This window comes from Arctopsyche grandis, chromosome 1, assembly GCF_051622035.1.
Source record: "Arctopsyche grandis isolate Sample6627 chromosome 1, ASM5162203v2, whole genome shotgun sequence".
NCBI classification, from domain to species: domain Eukaryota; kingdom Metazoa; phylum Arthropoda; class Insecta; order Trichoptera; family Hydropsychidae; genus Arctopsyche; species Arctopsyche grandis.
The window spans coordinates 10469013-10491486 of NC_135355.1; the positions used below are offsets into that span (position 1 = coordinate 10469013).

Genomic DNA, 22474 nt, shown 5'->3' on the forward strand with positions numbered 1-22474 from the left:
CGTTTCGGGCTTCGCCCCCCTTAGTTAATGCGTTTTAGGGCTTCGCCCCTCCGCACCCCCATGATTAAATGCCGTCTAGGGCTTCGCCCCCCCTAGTTAATGCCTTTTAGGGCTTCGCCCCCCGCGCCCCCAAGATTAATTGCCGTTTAGGGCTTCGCCCCCCTTAGTTAATGCCTTTTAGGGCTTCGCCCCTCCGCGCCCCCATGATTAAATGCCGTCTAAGGCTTCGCCCCCATGATCAGTTGCCTTTTAGGGCTTCGCCCCTCCGCGCCCCCATGATTAATTGCCGTCTAGGGCTTCGCCCCCCTTAGTTAATGCCTATTAGGGCTTGCGCCCCATGAGGCTGGGCCCCCCGGGCCCCCTTCGGGGCCCCACGGGGCTGCGCCCCTTGTGGCGCCCCCTTTTGAGCCCCATGGGGCTGCGCCCCATGAGGCTGGGCCCCCCGGGCCCCCATTCGGGGCCCCACGGGGCTGCGCCCCTTGTGGCGCCCCCTTTTGAGCCCCATGGGGCTGCGCCCCATGAGGCTGCGCCCCGCTGCGACCCCTTCGGGGCCCCACGGGGCTGCGCCCCTTGTGGCGCCCCTGGCGGGGCCCCATGAAGCTACTCGCCTTGCGCCCCCGCGGGGGTGAATCCATTGAATCGAAAAAAACAAATCGGCGCCCATGGATCGAAAAAAAAAAAAAAATCGAATCACGTGTTCGATGACGTCACCGATCTACGGACGACGACGACCAAGGATACATACAAAGTCTCTTTCCAAATTATAGATTAGATTATTATTGCAACTTTAAATTTTATTATAATAATTATTATATATTTATAAAATTTATAAATGTAATATATCGAACGCGATAAGGCGATAACAGACATCGACCGATTGCAACCGTGTACGGCGACGAACTAAATCAATTTCTGTCTGTTTGTCTGTCTATCTGTCTGTCTGTCTGTCTCGAATAGGCTCCTAAACTAAAGAACCGATTACAATGAAACTTTCAGGATTTATTGTATGCATGTCCGGAAAGATTACTGTGAAAATAAAAAGGGAAAAAACCTCTTAATAATAATTATATTCGTAATTACATTTTATCGAAGCGAAAGTATGAAGCGCCAGTGGGTAGTTAAGGAAATGTTAGCAACCGACTTGCGCGCGCGCATTTCCAACGTACAAATACATTACGTACCCCTCATACCAACCTGACATTACGTACCACTCATAACAAGCCTACATATCTATATAAATCAATGTTTGTCTGTCTGTCACGTATGCGTTCCTATAGTTTACTATATTTTAATTTGATTATTATGCGGTCTCTTCACTCGCATCGTTTGCGGCCGCGAACGCCGTGTGTGTGAGTCGAAATGTGAGTGTGTGCGTTTAACGCGTTGATTTCGCGCGTTATTCCTTTCCCCGTGTTTTGTCCCGCGAAAGAGGATTCCCGAACGTTCACGAACGCATCCAACTGATTGATTTCAACGGGTGGTTTCGAAAAGGAATTGAAACTCGAATAAAAATAAAGTTAAAGATATTGAATCGACTGGTTTCGGAAAGAAATTGATGCACGAATTAGAAATTACGAATTAAAAATTGCGAAGTGATTACGAATTACGTTTTGTGCAACGCCGAAGCCCCAACGCCTTTGCTCCCAGCGCCCTCGATGATTTCGGGACCCCGAGGCCTTCGCCTCCAGCGCTACCGACGCCTCCGGCGCCCCCAGCGCCCCCGGCACCCTTGGGCCTTCGCCCCCGGCGCCTCCAACGCCCCGGGGCGTCGTTTTCAAAAAATATGAAAAAAAAAAAATTTATATATATATATATATATATATATATATATATATATATATATATATATATATATATATATACGCACGCCCTAAACCAGAAACTCCTTGTGTGAGTGTGTGAGTGTTCGCGTTTCGCGGCTGGAGGCCTGCCCTATTTTGGGCGGGGAACTTCGAAAATGCAACACTTCCAGTAGCGTAGTTACCATTGTGCATAAATTTATTTTAAATAATTTATTTATTTATTTATAAATTTATTTATAAATGATACAAAGCATACGGCCCATGCTCGATATGAAACAATTTCACCATACACCACTGCTAAGGCGTGGCAAGTAGGCGTGTCAATAACAAATCAGGCGTGTAGCCCTCGAGTAGAAACATCGATTGCAAAAACGAGATCTTACTTTAAAGTATAGACGAAGCCACTTTGGTGTTTGATCGTATATATGTTAGTAAATTACGAAATTCATACGAAGAAATAAAATCAGAAGCGAACAACCTGGCCAGGAAGTGGGGAGAAACTTTTCCATCAGGGCCCAAAATTCTAGCTACGCCACTGGCACGAACAACGTAAAAATATGTTAGTAAAAAGCTGTCACTTCACTCGCAGATTCGCGGCGCGATTTCGCGCTGTGTTCGCACGCGAGTGAAGAGCCCGCATTAAGAACTAGCTGTATTACCCGGCTTCACTCGGTATTTGTAATATTATTTTAATTTTTTTTTTATTATTTTTTTTTTTAATATTTAAAATTTTTTTTTTAATATAATTTTTACTATTTGATTAGTCATGTTTATGCGGTTTATTTTACAATTTTTTTTAAATTAAGTTTTTTGCACCGTTTTATATTCTCTCGGGTACCATTCAAGCACTTATTTTTTATCCATTGCATTTAATTCTCTTCACTCAATCCACTATATCATATTTCTCTCCCAAGTACCGAGAATACAGCGCTCCATATTTCTTTGAACTTTACTCATTCTGGCGTTCAATGCGTCCTATATAAAGACAAATAAATAGTCATACTTAACATATTCATATAATATTATACAATACATATGTACATACAAACATACATACATATTCAGATATTGAAATGTTTTAGAAAAAACGGAAAAACTTTTTCTCCGTTCCAAAAAATACACAAATTTAAAGTACAGATTTGAATGATTTTATAATTACATACACATTGAATATGTTTGGAAATATATGTACATATGTATGAACCAGTGGCGTGCCATCCCTGGATACTGTGGATGCTGCGCATCCCGTGAAAATGACGTCAAAAATATTTTCATACCATTTGTTTTCTGAATTTCTTAGTTTTATTTCTCTTTCATTTATTTTTGATTACGTGATAATGATATATACGATATTTTGTCTGATCCAAAATTGACATAAACGAGCATCCTCGTTAAAAGGACATAGCCATCTGAAATATTCATTCAAAAACGAAAATATATCAAAGACGTTTTTAATAAATATAAATATGATAATGTTTGGAAGAATAAAATAAAATTTAAAAAAATAAACTGATCGTGTTTCGGACAGCATCCTCTGGTTGAAAAGTTACCGACGCCACTAGTATGAACATACATATGTATTATATGTACATAGCATGTCCACATGAACGATTTTCGTGCGTAGGCACGTAAACTTCAACATTGCGTCAGTCGGTATCTGTATTACAATATTACACTAACGTAAACCTTAGCTCGCCTTTATTTAGAATCGAGATCGAAATGAGACATAACTCTAAGTGTGTAAGGCACAATCGTTTTTATATCTGAATCAGTTTGAATGCCAAGATTTCAACTCGCGTCAATGCGTAGAAGTCGCATGAAAGCGTTCGTGTGTCCCATGTAAATTTTCCGCTCACAGAATCCCCCCGGCTAGCTACAACGTTTGTAGCCAAAGTTGGCAAATAGAATTCGTAATGGCCAAATAAATAAAACAGCATCTTGTTCTCGGCAGGTGTGCCGACAGCTTTCCGGCTACTAAGGTGGCGCGGCTGGCAATAAAATTGTATAAACCAATTAACATCGGCAACTATTTAATTAAAGATTTATTAAAATAATCGAATTTTCCCAGTTGACGTTTAACTCCCTCATTTTCCTATAAATTTTGTTACAAAATATATCATTTTAATTACAACTGGATGATCGGCTCGTCGTATGACGTGAATTTCGTCGTAAATGTGATGACATACATACATATGAATGTACATTCATACATACATTTCTTAAAATCAATCGACCGTTTGTCTTAAAAAGCTGGTGGAAAGCTCTTACTGAGCCTCTCAGATTTATTTTTAATTTGTGTCTTAAACCTGGAGTTTTTCCAGATCAATGAAAAATCTCAAAAGTAGTTCTCGTTTTCAAAAAGGGTTACAGGCAACAAATAGACAATCATAGACCTATAGCCGTTCTTTCATCTCCTGCTAAAATCTTTGAAATAATTATTCGCAAATACCTTACAAGCAGTGGTGTAGTGCTAAATAATAACCAGGTCGCTGATTAATTTTTAAGACCCCCCCCCCCCGCTTTTTTCCTTACTAAAAAAAAGTTTTATCCTAATATTGGTAGTTCAAATATTTATAAAAAAAATCACATTAGTTAAATTTCATTAAACGTCTTTTAAATTTCATATTACTATTCAATTGTGGTCATCGAGTGTTAGAACGAGAGTCTGCTCACAATATTTGGAATACACAATTTTATGTGAAATTTTAGTCGAAAATTCTTTTAATTGTACTCGAAAAACAATTTTTATATCAATCAAAGGGCCAGGGCAGTGACCTGGCTCGACCTGGCCCGACTACCCCACTACTTATAAGCACTATGATTATTTTCTTATTGATCAGCAGCATGGTTTTAGACCGTCCCGATTAGCAATTACAAATTTACTGTCTGTCAAATTTTGTTACAAAATCACTCGATGTGGAGGACAGGTTGATTTTGTCTATACGGATTTCAAGATAGGCTTTGACCTTGTTTATATCCAGATTATGCTTGTGAAATTACGCTGTCTGGGATTATTTTTGAGCCTTATAAAATCCTACTTTGTGAATCGGAGGCAATGTGATTCGTGCTGCGGCAGGGTTTATGACGAATACCCTACTCTGGTGCTACTCACGGTTCAAATTTACCCCTGGTCTTCATTATATTTATTAAAGATAACTTTTAGGTTATTAATCACTCTGAAGTATTATTGTTTTCTGACGATCTCACATTATTCAAATCTATTGATGCCCTTTGTGATTCATTTGACCTTCAACGTGATCTTGATGCAATTTTCAATTGTTCGGTTGTAAATACATATGTTACCGTTCAATATTGATAAGTGCTGCTCTTTAAGCTTCACCATATCGCGAAACCAACTTAAATACTCTTACCATTTAAATAACATGAAGCTAAACACAGTCGCGAGTTTCAGTGATCTGGGAATCTTATTCTGCGCGAATTTCGAATTTGGACGACACATTGGTAATATTTTCTCAAGAGCTACAGAAATGTTGGGTTTCATACTGTTAGCAAGTAAACCGTTCCAGAGTGTATTACATACATATATACTCCGTATATATGTATATACGAAGTATTCTTGTGTTTTCTTATATTATATGGAGCCCTAATGATAGGGTCCATTGTTTGAGAGCTGATAGAGTACAGATATGGTTTTTCAGATATACCTATGTATATAACAGCTTACGGTCACTATCATAGTGCTTGAAGCTCGAAGTTATCATTCTCACGAGTCACGATATAGAGTATATTTGGGGAAACTTTTCTATAAATTACTGGTTGGTTTGGAGAGCAATCCTCAAATTTTTGCAGAATTGAGCTTTAATGTTCTTTACATTATTTTCATGTTTTATTTGGTTTATATTTTAATAAATTTTTACATTTAATTTTTATTTTTGTATATTTTGATTACATACATATGTACATACATACAGGCAAATCAGAATATAAGAATTAAAAAATTGAAAAAATGTTACTATTGACTTAACATTGAAATGAAATGATGTGACGTTTGAAGTGACTTTCAATCGAAATGCTTTTTGCTAGGTCCATAATCGAAGGGCTTATTTAAATATTGAAAGGTTACGCCAATGTACATATTTCAAATAGGAAAGCAAACAAAAGCGCCAGGTCCAGACGCTTTTACATCCTCCATTTATTTTCACCTGTGAGAATAGATGGGCTGGAAGATGAATTTAATTTTATGACTGTAAATTATTTCAGATGAATTTCAATCGAAAACATTTTCATTGTTTTTAGCATTGATAACATTTTCATTGATGAAAAAAGCTTATTTATGTATTCAGATTTTTTGCCTTATAAATAACTTACCTATTGATATGTTATAACCGGTATGGTTTCATTTCTACGGTATTCTAATTGTATGCAGTCTACAACTGTCGGACTTTCACCTTAAACTTCCGAATGAAAGCCTCTCTAATCCTCTTCAATGTCTACTTTTCTAACGTAACCTATGTACGTCTAATGTTTATACATCTCCTTCTTTCATGATCATACTAGTTTGTTCATATACGAATCAATTTGGTTTGTACAAAAAAGAATAAATAATTAACAAACGACCTAGTTTGTTCATGCACAAACTACATATTAGGCCTAAATTTAAGTATAATGAACAGTTTTCTCCGTCGTTCATTCTCTGCAGATCTAATATTATAATTTATTAATTTAATAAGAATTTCTAATCTTATAATTTATTAATCTTAAATCCTAATTCTTATAATATTCTTATGTACTATGTACTGTATGTGCAAATAGCCAATAATTCGATACTGTATGTACAAATAGTCAATAGTTCGTCGATACTGTATGTACAAATAGCCAACAATTCGTCGATATTGTATGAACAAATATCCACATCCTTTTGATTGTATGTATTTGATTTTTAAATGAAATCAAATACATACAATATATTAAAATATTAGAATACTTCTTAATTTACATACTATTAGATATTTGCATAGTTGAACTCGTCGAGTATTTGGGAGACCTACATACAAATGTAGTTGAAATGTTTTTAAAAAAATCAGCGGAAATGGGAATTATATCTAACAAAGTTGTGATGTGCAGATGTCCACGGAACTTCTCATTTTAAATGCTTGGTGTTCAAAAAGACAGCTCAGACAAATGTTGACAGCTAAAAGTTAATCTAACCCAATATTTGGTGTGGTAGTCTCATCGGTGCCAAAACGGCAATGTCGCGTTTTCTCCCGTCTGAATCACCCTCGTGCTCAATATATCGTCAAAATGAGCATTTCTTTTCGATTCGTCACGTTTTGCTGGGGCTGCAGCGTCCTCCCCCTACCACCCAACTGTTCCTCCCGCACCGCTGCTGTTTGCTTTGTCAGATGGCCACAAAGGCCAAGCCCACCCCGTGTGAAAATGCGTCTCCCCTACTAACGAAAACAACATGCGGGTGCGGATTAAACGCCACGCTCGCTAAAAAAAATACAATAATATTCGAGGCGAAAGAGTTAACGAAAAAAAGAAAATTACGCGAACCGAGGGAAAACCCGCCGGTGCGGTGTAAGCGTATTAAATTATATAATCAAATTTTATTTGCATATTTACGATGTCGTAATTTGTCTGACGTGCGAGGGTAGGCACAGAAAATAAAATGATTCGGATGTCAGGTATTTTCCAGTTATTTTTTTTAATATTTAAATACATGCATGTATATATAATTATATATACAGGTAGGCTAAATGACAAAATATGTACATCTCTGTACATACAGATATACAGATATACCATTAAATGGGTAGTAAAAAATTAAAAAAAAGTTTCTATTATTTAAAGTTAAATTCCATTCTACGGTTTTGAAGTTGTACAAATTTATCAATGACTTTTTTTATTAAAGTCCGGTATTTCCCCAATCATTTATTTTTCTATGCTTATCAATCTTATCATAGCCAATGCCGATTAACATACATATGTATATCCCGCCCTATTAAATATCTCAAAAACGTTTTTATTCTATTAAGAGCCGAAAAACATCTTTTCGGTTCTTAATTAAACTAAATTTTCACGAGTAACTGAAAGATCTACTAGTTGCAGACTGACATATTTATATTGAGCGTGAGGCGCCCTAATGCTTTTATAGCGACTTTTTCGGTAAGTTCTAATCGCGAAAAGTATAAATTTTGTAAATATTTTACTGAGTTCTTCCATTTTTAAAAGAAAAAAATATTTATATATTTATTTAAAAATTACGAGAAAAAGTTAAACAGTAGTAAACAGATTGAGTATCAGAAGAATACAAAAGTTTGCTGTCATCAAAATGAAAACGACGGGTTTGCTGCAAATGATTGCAAACCAAGCGGGCGCATGCTTATTTCGGGTTTCGATGAGAGATCGTACACAACTTAATAATTAAAAATTCGCATGTTACGAAAAAATCTGCCCTGAATACACGCACTTGTTACTTCTTCGCTGATCAAAAGCGACTGAAAGAATTTAAAAAGTGAACGAAAAACATTTATGTGTGACATAATTTGTTTCAAATAGCACGCGTGTTTACGGTCGTAATCAATCGGTGCGTCTTACAATCATATAAGAAAAAAATAATAATTTAAAAAATTAATTAATATTTTTCAAGCACGGATAATCCGCAAACCGGATAATCCGCACCTGGATAATCGAGAATACACTGTATATACAATACATTTTTTGAAAACTGATTGATATTACAATAATACCAGGGCTGTGGAGACAGTGTCGTGGAGTAAAAAATCAACCGACTCCAATTCGTTTTTATTATATTCATGCAACAAAGTATTTTCACTGTAATAAAGATTACAATATGTGTCAGCTACACTTAGAGTATCTAAATATATTGAAATAAATCCAATAATAAATTAATATTTAATAATTTCTTGTTAAAGATCATGAATTTAAATGACTTTATAAATAAATTACGTTGAACTGCACGTATTTTGATGTGATCTCTTTTTTATTTTCATTTTTACTCTAATATTTTTATTAGAGTAAAAACTAAGTTTGTCTATGGAAATTCATACACATGCACTATGCGTGTACTTCATTTTTATTTATAACTATTTTATTACCAATAATTCAATAAATTGGATAATATTTAAATTTTTAGTGATTTTTTTAAACTCCAAACTTTTAATATTTTGAATATTGCTTTTATTTTCATTATTAATAATTTTACATGGCAAGAAAAGTCAATATTACTAAAATCATTCAAATTGGAGTCGGAGTCGGACATAACAAGAAGTTGGATTCGGAGTCGGTAATTTTTATACGACTCCACTGCCCTGAAAATAATAAGTAATAATAATAATAACTTTTTATTCCAGACGATATGGAGATTAGTGCAATCCCCATTGTCCATATAAATAATATAAATTAATGATAAAATAAATAAATATAATATAGTGATAATAATAATATACGTACATACAATAATATAGGTGGCAAATAATAAATAGAAATAATAAAGTCAATTTATGGTGATAAATAATAACATAAATAACACGCCATCTTCTGTAACATATTTGATTTAATGTAAAAAGCTTTTACAAAATCAACAATAGATGTCACTAAAAATCGCGCTTAAATTTTTTCCGACTATCATTCAACAGCCACCAACTACCGCATAAACATTTTGCAATTTTTATATAGATGACAATAAAACTAATAAAAATTAATTTGCCAAAAATGTAATTTCAAAGCGTACAACTCGTCACAGCTGAATTAAAAATAAAACTATATACAACTAAAAACTATTCAAAACATAGTATTCCACACGAGATATTTATATTTCGGTAAATTGTCAAAATCAAAATCGACTAGTAAAAAAAACCATCGCACACAAATATATTCCGTCGACAAGTGACAGTTGTGGCTTCGACGAAGAGGTGTAGAGCGATACGCTAGCATGTATGCACACTAGTGAATAGTAGAGTGCGAGTGCGAGTGCTAGTGCTAGTGCTAGTGTCGAATGTCGAGTGTCGAGTGTCGAGTGTCGAGTGTCGAGTGTCGAGTGCCGAGTGCCGAGGCGACGATTCACGACAGTCGGTGAGTGGCGTTCGGAGTGTGAGCACGTCCGTCCACGTGCAGGTGCGCGCACAGTGCACAGTGCAGAGTGCAGTGGAGTGTGTGTGGACGGGAAAGGGAACGGGAACGGGAACGCGGGAAGTGTCCGGGCAGTTGAGCGGTTGAGTGGTTGAGTGGTTGAGCGTTGAGGCGAATGGGCGGTCTCAGCCCCGGGAGTGTGCCGCCTCCGCCTCCACCTCCGCCTCCGCTTCTGACCCCGACTCTGACTCCGACTCCGACTCCGACTCCGACTCCGACTCCGACCGCTCCGACTCCGACTCCGAGTGCGAGTCCGAGTCCGAGTCTGCAGCTGCAGCTGCAGCTGCAGCGATGCCGCGACGACGAGGAGAGCTGCCGCTGCCCGCCGGCTGGGACTTCGCCACCGACTACGACGGCAAGATCTACTTCATCGACCACTCCACTAGGAGGACCACGTGGATCGACCCCAGAGACAGGTATTTGCCATCGCTATCACCATCACCATCACCATCACCATCACCGTATCCTTCTGTTCTCGGCCCCTGCCCGGCTCCAAACAGTCGGCCCCCGCGACCGCGCGTGGGCCGACTGTTTGGTTCGAAGGTCGCATTCCTGTCGTGTTTATGTCGAAATGTGTACGCCGACTCTGCAGCCGCGCTCAACCTTTTTCCGGACGTGTTCGTTTGCGCAAACGTTCTCTTTGGCTTATTTTACCAGTGCCGTGAACGAGCCCATGACAAGGTGCCCCAACTTGGAAGACTAAAAACAGTCGAAAGACCTTCGATGGCTCCTAAGGAAAGCAATCCCGGAATCCCGGCATCCGGAGCGTTTTTCCATACCTATGAGTCTCAAGAATTAGTAGTTAGGGATTGCAATACCGGTTTACCGGTAACTCGTCAAAATTTCGCCATCGGTAAATTTTGAGATTTAACGGTAACGACGTACATATTTACTTGCATAATATTAGGGTACCATTTATCGGCCCGGCAAAATAGCCCTATTTCCTGACAAACGTAGGTATTTATCACGACATTATATGCGAATGCCCACTTCTAAAACATTTCGCCCTGCATATAGAAAGAGTGCCCCCCTCTCTAAAATGGCTCGCATGACCGATTCAAACGTCAAATGGGTTGGTGGTAACAAAAATAAATACCGACTCTAACAACCTAATCTTAAATTAATAGGGCCACCCTAACTTAAAGTAACCTAAGCTAACCCTTAAATAAATTAGTATTGGCTGCAAAGATGTTACGATGTGTTTGGATGGATATTACGACGTGTGGACCATGAGGAGAGTGGGAATGGACAGGAGCGGGCTAACGTCAAAAATTATAATTTCACTGAACTATACCAAGTGAAAATGTAACTGGTTATGATTTCACTGAAACGTCAAATTTTATTTTTGTAACTGGCAACCCGTTTGACGTTTCATTTGCTTAGCGAACGCCGATTCTGTCGTGCGATCTATTTTAGAAATGTTAATTTGACATTAAATATCGTGTAATTTATTTTACAGCCGTGCCAAAAAGATTATTCCAAAAGTATATAGTGTACAAATGCATATTTAAATATAAAAGAATAAAGTACTTAGCTAGGCCCCCTCCCAGAATGTCATACAGTCCTTAATAAATTTGGGATAAAGGCTAAATTTGATTCGGTTTTTAAAACTTTTTATTGTTGTATATCATATTCACAATACATCAATTTTATTGTTAATTATTTAATTACTAGTGCATTGATCATTGTCTATGTATGTATATGGTACACTAAATGGAATAAATAATCATTCGTTGATACATTTACGCTATTAGGTTTACATTTTTATGAATTTGAATTATTTAAAACAAAACAAAAGACTTTTTTCATTCAAATTGATTTGATACAAATACAACACATCGTATTTGTATCACTTTAATGAATCGGTGAGGTTTCTATATCAACATTGGAATTATTTTCATATTGATAAGTTCAGTATGTATTAGTTGGGTGACCGTGAAAATATTCGTTTATCATGCATACATATAAAAAACGGTTAGTGTATATATCAGTGGCGTGCGGTAAAACTCTCTCTCCCCCCGTCGTACATCCTCACTTAATTTGCGCGAGCAGGATACAACAGGAACAAGAGAAACAGGCTTTTCCTCCCTTATCCCGCGCGCGCACATTAAACAAGGCTCTTTCGATTTTCGATCTTTGCTTTTTCGACTTTTTAACTTTCGGTCCCGTGAGGTAGACCCATACATATATAGTCCGCAATCGATCCTAAGGTCAACACCGATTCAAAGCAAATACCCGAATCGTCAATTAATACTAATCGCTGATCGCCATCCTTGAATATACGACCGCTTCTTGCAAATAACTTGGGTATGGAGCAGAATCGAGCAGGCATTCACAAAATTCTCGCTCTCGTCGAATTCGTATTGCAAATAGAGATCTGCCGATCGAATGTTTGCATTCGAAAGTGCAAAGCCTCCCGTTAGCCGGGCGCCATTCTCGTCGTCGGCTCTTACGCCGTTTCGGACCGAGCGGCCTCTCGAAAATTCCGCAAATTTGCGCGCCATATTCAAATATATGCAACGTGCAATCGCTAAATGACCCAAACGCCATTCATCTCGAAATTCTTTCACTACGTACGTGGACATGTTGGCAGCGCGACCTTCGAACTCGTTGTAAAATGCGCCAAAAGTGACGGAATACTTCGGTTATCTTAAGCGGTGTATAAAAAGCGTTTTTGCATTTCTGAATGCTAGAAGGTAAATGTGTACCGCGTTTGTGAATTATAATGTGCTGTTGACATTTTTGCCATATTGCTGACGCCGCAGCAATGACAATCTCCGGCTGCAAAATCGCTAGGCAAATAAGACTTCTGTTTTTTTTTTCATTTGATAAAAAAGGAATTTGTCGCGTTTTGACGAGTTATTGACCTTTAAATTGAGGGCGGGTGTGTGCGTTTATTAGCGACGAAGACGTCGTTGTCTTCCGTAGAACGTGTGTCGAGTTCATTCTGCGAAAAAATGCGAATCTCGCATACTTGCGTGTATGACGTGCGCCGTTTCGACCTTCGAATTGTTTTTTTTTTCTTTCTTTCTTGCGATTATGCGGCTGATTTTTTTTCTGATTTATGACACTACCGGGCGATAACAGTTTCATTGACATTTTGGAATGTTTGTTTTCTTCTTGCGATGCTGTTTCGATTGAAGACTCGGTTCCGTTGTCAACGAGTGGCCGCTCACGATCGCGATATATGTATGTAGGGCGAAATCACACAGAGAGACCCGCGGTACATGTTTTTTTTTAAAATACATTTAACCCTTTGAATGCGGACCAACGATGATCGGCGTTTTGCCAACAAGTCCATGGGCCTGAAAAATGCCGATAAGCATTGTATTTTGAGCAAAGTAAACAAGAAAACTACCCGCTAAGCCTTTATAGATAGCATTGAAAAAAATTGCATTTAACATGGGTCGTGTAATCCATGTCATTCATTTGTCAAGGTTTATAAAGATTCGTTTACACCGGATTTTCTGAATTTATAACCATAGCAGAATTACCTGATGGAAATCCCTAACTGCTGTGTATTTTAGATTTTGACTTGGCATTTATACTGTGAGCATTACATTTTAACAACAATGAAGAAGATGGAACTGGTCTTGAAAAAATACATTCATTACTAGACTTCTTTTGTTTATTTTATACTGTTGCAAGATATATTAGAGAGTCAAAATACACCTTTAAAAACTCGAAATCCTTTTATCTAGGGTAGTGATCTAGGGTTTGTTTGGATTAGCTACAATTTGTATACTTGCTTTATATTGGATTTCTATAAAATTCTAGTTGGAAATGTTCACGAAATTTTCAGCGTGGCGGGCTTTCAACCTAAAAGAAGTCAGTACTCAAAAGGCTAAACATGCGAAAAAAATGCAGCACGACAAGCACATATTCAAGGCATACTGTCCCAAAAATCACCTCCTGGAGTGTTTTCAGTGATATTTTGTTCTTGTATTGATATATACACTATACACATTTTGTTCTTGTAATGATATAAACAAAGAAGAAAAGCTTTGATTAGTCGGAGATATGGGATATTTTAGTTACGATTATAATATTCTTCTTCTTCTAATGCCGAATCCGTATTCAGACGTAGGCGACTACCATGGGCAGACATCGTTTATGGCCCGTGCGAATTCTTCCCTATCATGGGCAAGCCGAAATAGCTTTTCGAAACCGAGTCCCATCTATGAACTGATGTTCCGGAGCCAAGAGAGCTTCTTTCTCCCAAGCCACCGTTTGCCTTCTATTTTCCCTTCTATGATTGTTTGTAGAAGGCGATATTTGGGGCCGCGAATAATGTGGCCAAAGTATTCCATCTTACGGCGCTTCACCGTGTCAAGAAGCTCTCTCTTTTTATGAAGAAGCTGGAGGACTGTTTCGTTTCTTACATGCTCCTTCCACGAGATCTTTAGCATCCTCCGGTAACACCACATTTCAAAGGACTCTATCCTGTTCATGGATGCCACTAACAGTGTCCACGTTTCGCATCCGTACAGCAACACCGACCAAACATAGGAGTGCAGGACTCTTAAACGCAATTTCATAGACAACCTTCGACAACATAAAACATTTTTCATGCTGCCGAAGGCGTTTCTTGCTATTCCGATCCTTCTTCTTATCTCCATTTCGGAACTGACGTCCGTATTGATCATTGCTCCTAGGTATTTGTAATTCATTATTATATTAACCCATACTAACCAGAGATTAAATCAGTGGTTCTTAACAGCGTGAACTTGTTGCAAGTGCATAGGGTTTCTGGACTCGACTCGATTCGGACTCGGGTTTCGAAACCACGGGTTTTCAGAAACCCTACAGTGAACTGCGAAAAAAATGTCAAAAATAGACAAATCCGCGAAATTGTGAAAATAGGATTTTGTTCGTTTCATATACATACATATATATAAATAGCTTTAATAGCTTTTCATTTGATTTGTGTAAGGTTTCTTAACTATGAACATACGCCTCGGTTAAAAAAATATTTTAGAATATCCTTAAATTATCTTAAAATTGAATATTTTTAGATGTTATAATATTTATTATTATAATTAAAATCATAAATTTACAGTGTCGCATTGTGTTGACGGTAGACAAGCATATTTGTTTCGTGTTTGTTTGTTACGTTATCGTAAAAGTTATTTATTACGTCGAATGAAATTGTAGAAAATCTGAAAACATTGCATCGTTGATATGTATATATAAAATAATCGACTGATAATTTTATCTCGCTATCTCTAGTATAAATCTACGGAATTAATCGATAGGGCCTATTTCCGCGACATTGAACGGCCTTTTGAATCGGATGTGTATTTTTGATCGTCTATCTTTACGACTTTTTAGCGAGTGAATTACATATTTCGTTATTATTACGCACTTAATTATCCGAATGTGCACATAAATATATATATATATATATATATATATATATATATATATATATATATATCCGACACATACCACATTGTAAAACTTGAATAAATATTTTCTCATCGCTTTGGCTCGGAATGCAGAATTGAACGCGCACATTTTTGTTTTTATTTAATAATAATATCGCTCGTTCTTCTCGGTGTTTGTGCTTCGTCATTTTTATTGTGAGTGTAAACTTTGAATGAAAGTACATGTGTTTGTCAAATTCCATAAAAATTACAAATTGATTTTTGTTTATATGAAAGTGAATAAAACTTCATTATACATATGTATGTATTATTATAATTAAAATCATAAATTACATACAATTTTCCAGAAATCACATACTTTTATTAACCAAGAATTTTTTAAACTTTATTAATTTATTCGTTTTTATTATTACTTTTATTTATTATATAATAATTGTAAATAGGTTTTTGAGCTCTTTTTCCTATTATGCTGTACATTAACATTAGAATAATATAATACTATGATTACTAACCAAATAAAATAAAATTGTAAAATAGAAAATGATCAGTAGATCAGTAGCTATTAAAATAGATATAAGATGTATTTATTGTGAACATAATTTCGTAATAATAAAAAGCATTTAAAAATCAAAAAATCTATTATACATACGATGTATCGATAGATATAAATAATAGTGAGTTCGTAAAATGTTTCGATCTCGAGATATTCAATAATTTATATTTTTGACTAATTTGTATTCAATATCGCTTTCAAATCACGGGTTCGGTAAACGGGTTACATCCCAAATGGGAATTGTTACCAAGATAACCGCTGCTACGAAAGTCGCGCGCGCGGTCTCAGGTCGCACAGGAAAATTGCCGTTCAGAAAACTGCCCAAATATTACTCAGCATGTGCTTTTTTTATTATTAACAAATTTTCACTTGTAAATTAAAGGACATTTTATATAAAATATTAATAAAAACAATTTTATTTTATTGAAGGCCTTACAGGTAACCCCAATGCGACTTCCTGGCCAGAAACATTGTACATTTGATACAAATATTAATAATACATATACAAAGTACATAAATACATATCAATCCACAGAGACAACTATGGTCAAATTTGTAAATTTGCAGCATTTTAAACAAATTAGCGAAATAGTACAGTTAATGTACTAAAACAGTAATATGTACAGTTAATGTGTGTCAATTAATATCTACATTTATGGTCAAATTTGTAAATTTGCAGCATTCTATACAATTCAGCAAAATTCGAGATTGCTGGAAACTCGAGATTTTGAGAGAAAATGGGTATGGTTTCCAATTTGTTGGAATCGTTTCAATGAAAATCAAATAAATTGGCAAACTCTGATAGGAAACGATCGACCTGGAGTCACAAATCCATGGTCTGGCCAGCAGAAACCAGTGGGATTTGAACTTGTGATCACTCTGTTCAAAGCATATATCCTAACCACTAATCTATTCTACTGGTTAATGAAATAATACTTCTATATACTTACCAATAATAATAATAATAAAAAATACGCAGAAAAAGAGTGGATGTATAAACCATTTTTTTTTTGGTTTGTACACCGAGGTTTTATCGACATCGAGGATTTATATTAGTTTCTACAATATACATACATGTCAGTGGCATGTCGTAGAAATCTCTCTGTTTTTATCGCACAGTTTTACTTATGGTCCGTACGCACCAAACCAACGACGATTTTGGGCCAACTTTTAAAACCAGTAGCGTACAAAATATCGAAATAAAAATTAAATTAAAAAATTGAAATTAAATATCAAAATTAAGCTAAAGAGCGAGATTGAGCTAAAATTAGATCATCGTTGATGTTTTGAATTACAACAATGTTTTGAATTACGACGATACGCATTACAACCAGAGAAATATTATAATTTCTCTGATTACGAGCGAAAAAAACCTTGTCATTGTTTCTTATAAGTCGTCACGATATACTACTGTGTTTCCGCCGTCGATGAAACTTTTAACAAAAAAAATGTCGGTGATTTGTCAAAGGGTTTTTTTTTCTTTCGTCGAAATAAAATTAATAATCACACATTGTCCAATAAATTTTACCTCTGAGATGGATTTAATTATTTGATTTATTTCGACGAGAGAAACAATTGAAGACATTATCCGATAAAATTTACCTCTGAAATGATTTAATTAATTGATTTATTTCGACGAGAGATACAATTGAAAAAATTCGATTGATAGACCGACAACGCTCCGGATTGCGATCATCGCTCGGTCACCCATACTAATACATGAGATATTCTCAGTAACTGCGCATTACGGGGAAGTAAAAATAATAATTCTTTAATTTTTTTTTCGATCTTAGTGCGTATCTTCGTAAGTCAAAACATCTTCGACAAACAAAAGTCGAGGATTACCTGTATGTGGTTGTTGATGATCTAATTTTAGGTTAATCTCGAACATTTATTTAAATTGGGCATGTTCTGTTTTAACTTTCAATATTTTATTTTAATTTTAATATATTGATTATAATTTTATTTTGATATTTGAATTTAATTTTAATATAATAATAATAGATTTAATTTTGATATTTAATTTCAATTTTTAAATTTAATTTTTATTTCGATATTTTGTACGCTACTGGTTTTATCCTGCTGGTTAAAACGTTGGCCCAAAATCGTTGTTGGTTTGGTCCGTACGCAGCATTACATGTGTGCGAGCAGGATACAAGGGGACTAGGTGACGTTCTACTGAGTTCCCTTTTATCCTACTCGCACCCATGTAGGTAAAGCTGTGCGATACAAATGGGGAGATTTCTACCGAACGCCACTGATACATATGTATATGTTACAGTTGAAGTTTATTTTCCAGTTGTAATATATTTTGACTAGTCGGTTTTTGTCGGCACATTGTTGAAACACCTCTAATTGGAAAACTTGTTCTGTATTATGGGTAAAAATTATTATAAAAATATTTTTTGCCTTGCCTGGGCCAGCACATTCAAGTTTGTGAAAATCGTAAATTTTACCGATTTTTGTAGTTTTTTTTATATTCACCTCGTATATATATCTATAGAATAATTTTACATTAAAAAAACTTCACGTGGGATGTTTCTTCGCGTTGCTAAAGTACGAAAATAAAGAATCTAAAACTTTAACCTAAACCTTTAACGCCAGTATTTTCGTCATTTACCGGCAAATTTCATAAACCGGTAAACGGTTAATGATTTTTCCTAATACTGGTTTATACCGGTAAATGAAAAACCCTGGATTGCATAACTGTATGTAGTTACTTTTCCTAAAAGAGTAAATTTTCAAATGGTCCAAACTTTAAATAAATTGATACGGTTACTTAAAAATAAAAATAAAATATTTATTCATCATTACAAATTTACTTATATGTATTTAAATAATTTTTTTTTTTTTTTTTTAACTAACCATATTTATTTATTTTAAGTTTGAACCATTTGAAAGTTTCGATCGTAATTAAAACAACCATCTGATCACATTTATTACGATTTGGTTGGACTGTGTTGCCAGTGACTTTATCAATTTAAAATTTTCCCATTTAATACTGAAAATAAACAAATTCCAGACAACCTAAGTAATTCCCAATACGTCATTTGTATCGATTTTGAATGTAATATTTATTTTCCAATTATATATGCCTATAATATGTACTTAATCCGCGATCAAATAGTGTCCGGTAACTACCGGTATTTACCCGTGGCGAAATTATGACGATTTACCGGTAAACCGGTATACCGATATTGTTATCCCTAATTAGCGCATCTCCATTCATTTTCCTTAAACATCGTTTGTCACTAATGTATATGTATGTATATGCGCCACTCTGTATCAGTAAGTATTCCCGAGATATTTTTTAATTAATCCCACAGAAAAAATAATAATTTAACATTTTTAAAAATTTTAAATCAGAGTCCGAGTTGGTTTTTTGGAGGAAAATTAAAATGTTAAAAAATGGTAGTGTTCCTATACCAATCATCGCGTCGTACGATAGGGCTCAATATTACACCATCCGATTTAGGGTGACACTTAGGTAAAACGCATATTCTGTCATTTTCACCCCATTTCAACCAATGGCATTTCGCGCGTACAGTGTTCTATGTACACTGTTTGCAGGAAATGCTATTGGTTAATTGGCGTTATACTGACAAATAGGCTTGTAAAACGACGATAGGCGTTGTAAATTTTGCATGTACAATTTTAACAAGAATACTACCTGCTAATAAGCCTTTAAAAGTAGCATTGAGCATCAAAGGGGTGAGTGAGATAGCATGTACGTTGTTCCTAGAATCGACCAAGTACAATGTACATAGGCGTTTGAATTGCAATCGATCGCGTTTAGATACATAATATATCTAATATTTAATTTCGAAAGAGATAATCGAAAACAAGTCGCCCTCGACAAATTCAACAAATCCGGGGGATTCAAATGATTCGAAGGCATCACCTGGGGCGACGGCGCCGATGGCGAAGATGCCTTCGCGCTGGGGGGGGGGGGCCGGATTCTGGTACACATATAATTTCGAAAGAGACTTAGTATATATGTTTGTTTGTTCTTGACAGTCAATTTAATACAAAAAACAAATGAGTATTCAAATAAATGTATATAAAAGAAAACTATTCCAATAAATTTAATAAAATGTTTACTGTTAGATTAGTCATGTTTAAGCGGGTTATATTACAAATACCGAGCGAAGCCTAGTATTAGTATTAGTATTGAACTAGTATTACATTACGTATATTTATGACAGCATTGTTTTGATCGGTCGCGCATCGCCGGTTGCGAACCGCTGTCAGTCCGTTCTGTCGTTTGCGCGCCGAGCAATACTATCGGAGGGAGGGGGCAGAGTCGGGTAAGGGAATGCGAGGAGAGAGAGAGAGAGAGAGAGAGAGAGAGAACGTGGTGGGGGCGATGTGTAGGTGTGTGGGTGTGTGGGTGTGTGCGTGTGTGCGGTGGAATCGGTGGAGCCACCTGTCGGAAAACACGCGCACTTCTCCCGCCGATTTCACACGACATTCCTGGCGGCCGGCGGACACGCGGCTTCCCCCCACTCCACTCCACCCCCACCTCCCGTAATGTCATGATTTTGAGGTACTTCCGCGTAACCGAGCGCTGCATTCCATCTCTTCGGTGCAATTTGGCCGTCTTCGTCAGATTGTTTTCAAAAAAGGATATGTACAACTATTCGACTCGGTACATTTTTGGTTAAATGCTGCTGTGACAAAAAAACGCGACTCGACTCCCGACATTTTCCGACAAATGTGACTCTCCGACTTCGATTTTAAAACCTTAAAAACGTCATACAAATTGGTTGTTTCTATTTACATACATATATCTATATGTATAGGACCGTTTCCAGGTGTAACTTGGATAATGCATACACTAGTCAATGTATGTGCAGTAGAACCGAGATTTTTCGGAATAATTGGGGATGGAGGTAGTCCGGATAATCCAAAAAAGCTCAACTGACAAGGAAAGACGTGTACATTCAGTATGAATAATTTTTATTTGTCCTTATTTACATATATAATAATAACATGAAGATCAATATTAAATTATTCTTTATTGAAAAATTCAATCATGGATTTTTGCTTAAAGTTAGCTGGTCTTCTTGAAGCTGCCAAATCGCGAATACTTTTCATACAATAATGGACCAGATATTTGCTGTCCAGACGATCGTCTTTGAATGAACCTAATAATACATAGCAGACGATCGTTCGAAATAGTGAATGTCCCGATCTGTGATTTTGGAAATCTGGCAACCCTGATTTCAACTTTTGATTTATGTATCAACTAGTAAATAACTCTACAAACGCAAATACATGTTCAACAATGCTCCAGTTGTAATATAACAGTTGAGTTTTGACAGTTCTGATGTTATTCGTAATAACTTCGTAATAAAATTCTATAACATTCGTAATAACTTATTACGAATTCTATATAATTCAATAATGCGTTAATATTTGCTAGGTACTACGAATTATGATAATGAGTATCGTATTACGATAACTCAATCAAATTCAAAAAAATGTAACTTTCCAACTCAATTTACAAGTCGAGTGACGTTCTCACGAAAACCTAACCTCTCCATCTAACCTGGTATCAACTTATAACTGAGGTGTATATTCAGTTGTAATATATGTCGACCAGTTGGATTGTAATTCGCCATATGAATCAACTTACGTGGGCTATATACAGTATATACAGTAACGTGCAGAGAAATCGCATCACTTTCAATTGTTCGATGTTTTCGATTTTTTTTAATTACATGAAGCTATACACAAGTTTTTTTGGTTTTATTATTTGATTTCAACTATTTAACATGTTTTACGATTAAAAAAGATTATTTATATATTTAAATTAAGGCGAGATACGAATTTTAAAAAAATATGTACAATAGGGCATTTTTCTTATATGTATTTCAAATGTCTCTAGCTAAAATAATATTACAGTATATATAGTTTTCTATGAATTAAAATACATAGGCAATGGACATATGACAACAATAAATAGTAATATAATAATTACTAGACAATCGTCTAGCTTTTATGACGGGATCCATACCTGCCCGCACGGACAATACGACTTTTTTAGTACGTCGTCCGAAATTTCTTCAAACCATACATTTTCAACAGTTTTTTTAACTCATAATTTGCCCCAGGGTGTTGTTTTTATTCCCTTTGCTTTATAATAGCCCATAAATATTCGATAGGTTGTAAGTCGGGACTAGATCATGAAAACGTGATCAGTAATCGAGTTCGAATCAGTCAAAATCTCGATTTCGAATTTTCGCATGATCACAAAACTTCATCTATTGTTACTACGTACATAGATAAAGTAATAAAAGTCAAATTCTACAGACCACTATACGCACGAACAAAGTTGTATTTCTTGACCAAAATGCAAGACACGTCCATCAGTGGCGATGACAGAAACTGTGCATTATTTTACACAACGAGAGCGTGCTAGAAGTGCAATCGTTAATCATAATCATTTGTTGCACATTTTATGCGCTCGTACGTTTTTGCGAGCATCGAACGTCACCGCGGCCGATTACGCAAATTGCTCATTGCCGCCGACGGGGCTAAAAAGACAACAATAAACACACTCGGCATTCCATCGGCATGACGTGCCGCCGCAAGAGGAAGGGCTATCGCGAGAT

At 36.2% G+C, this 22474-nt stretch overlaps 1 protein-coding gene across 1 annotated transcript in view; it reads left to right on the plus strand.

The window, feature by feature from the left end:
* The first annotated feature begins 9334 nt into the window (after positions 1-9334).
* The window catches only part of kibra (WW and C2 domain containing protein kibra), a 71715-nt gene continuing 58575 nt past the window's right edge, over positions 9335-22474 (plus strand). The window contains exon 1 of the mRNA XM_077440020.1: positions 9335-10333. Within this exon, the coding sequence (XP_077296146.1) occupies positions 10209-10333 (125 nt within the window). The 5' untranslated portion in view covers positions 9335-10208. The remainder of the gene's footprint in view (positions 10334-22474) is intronic.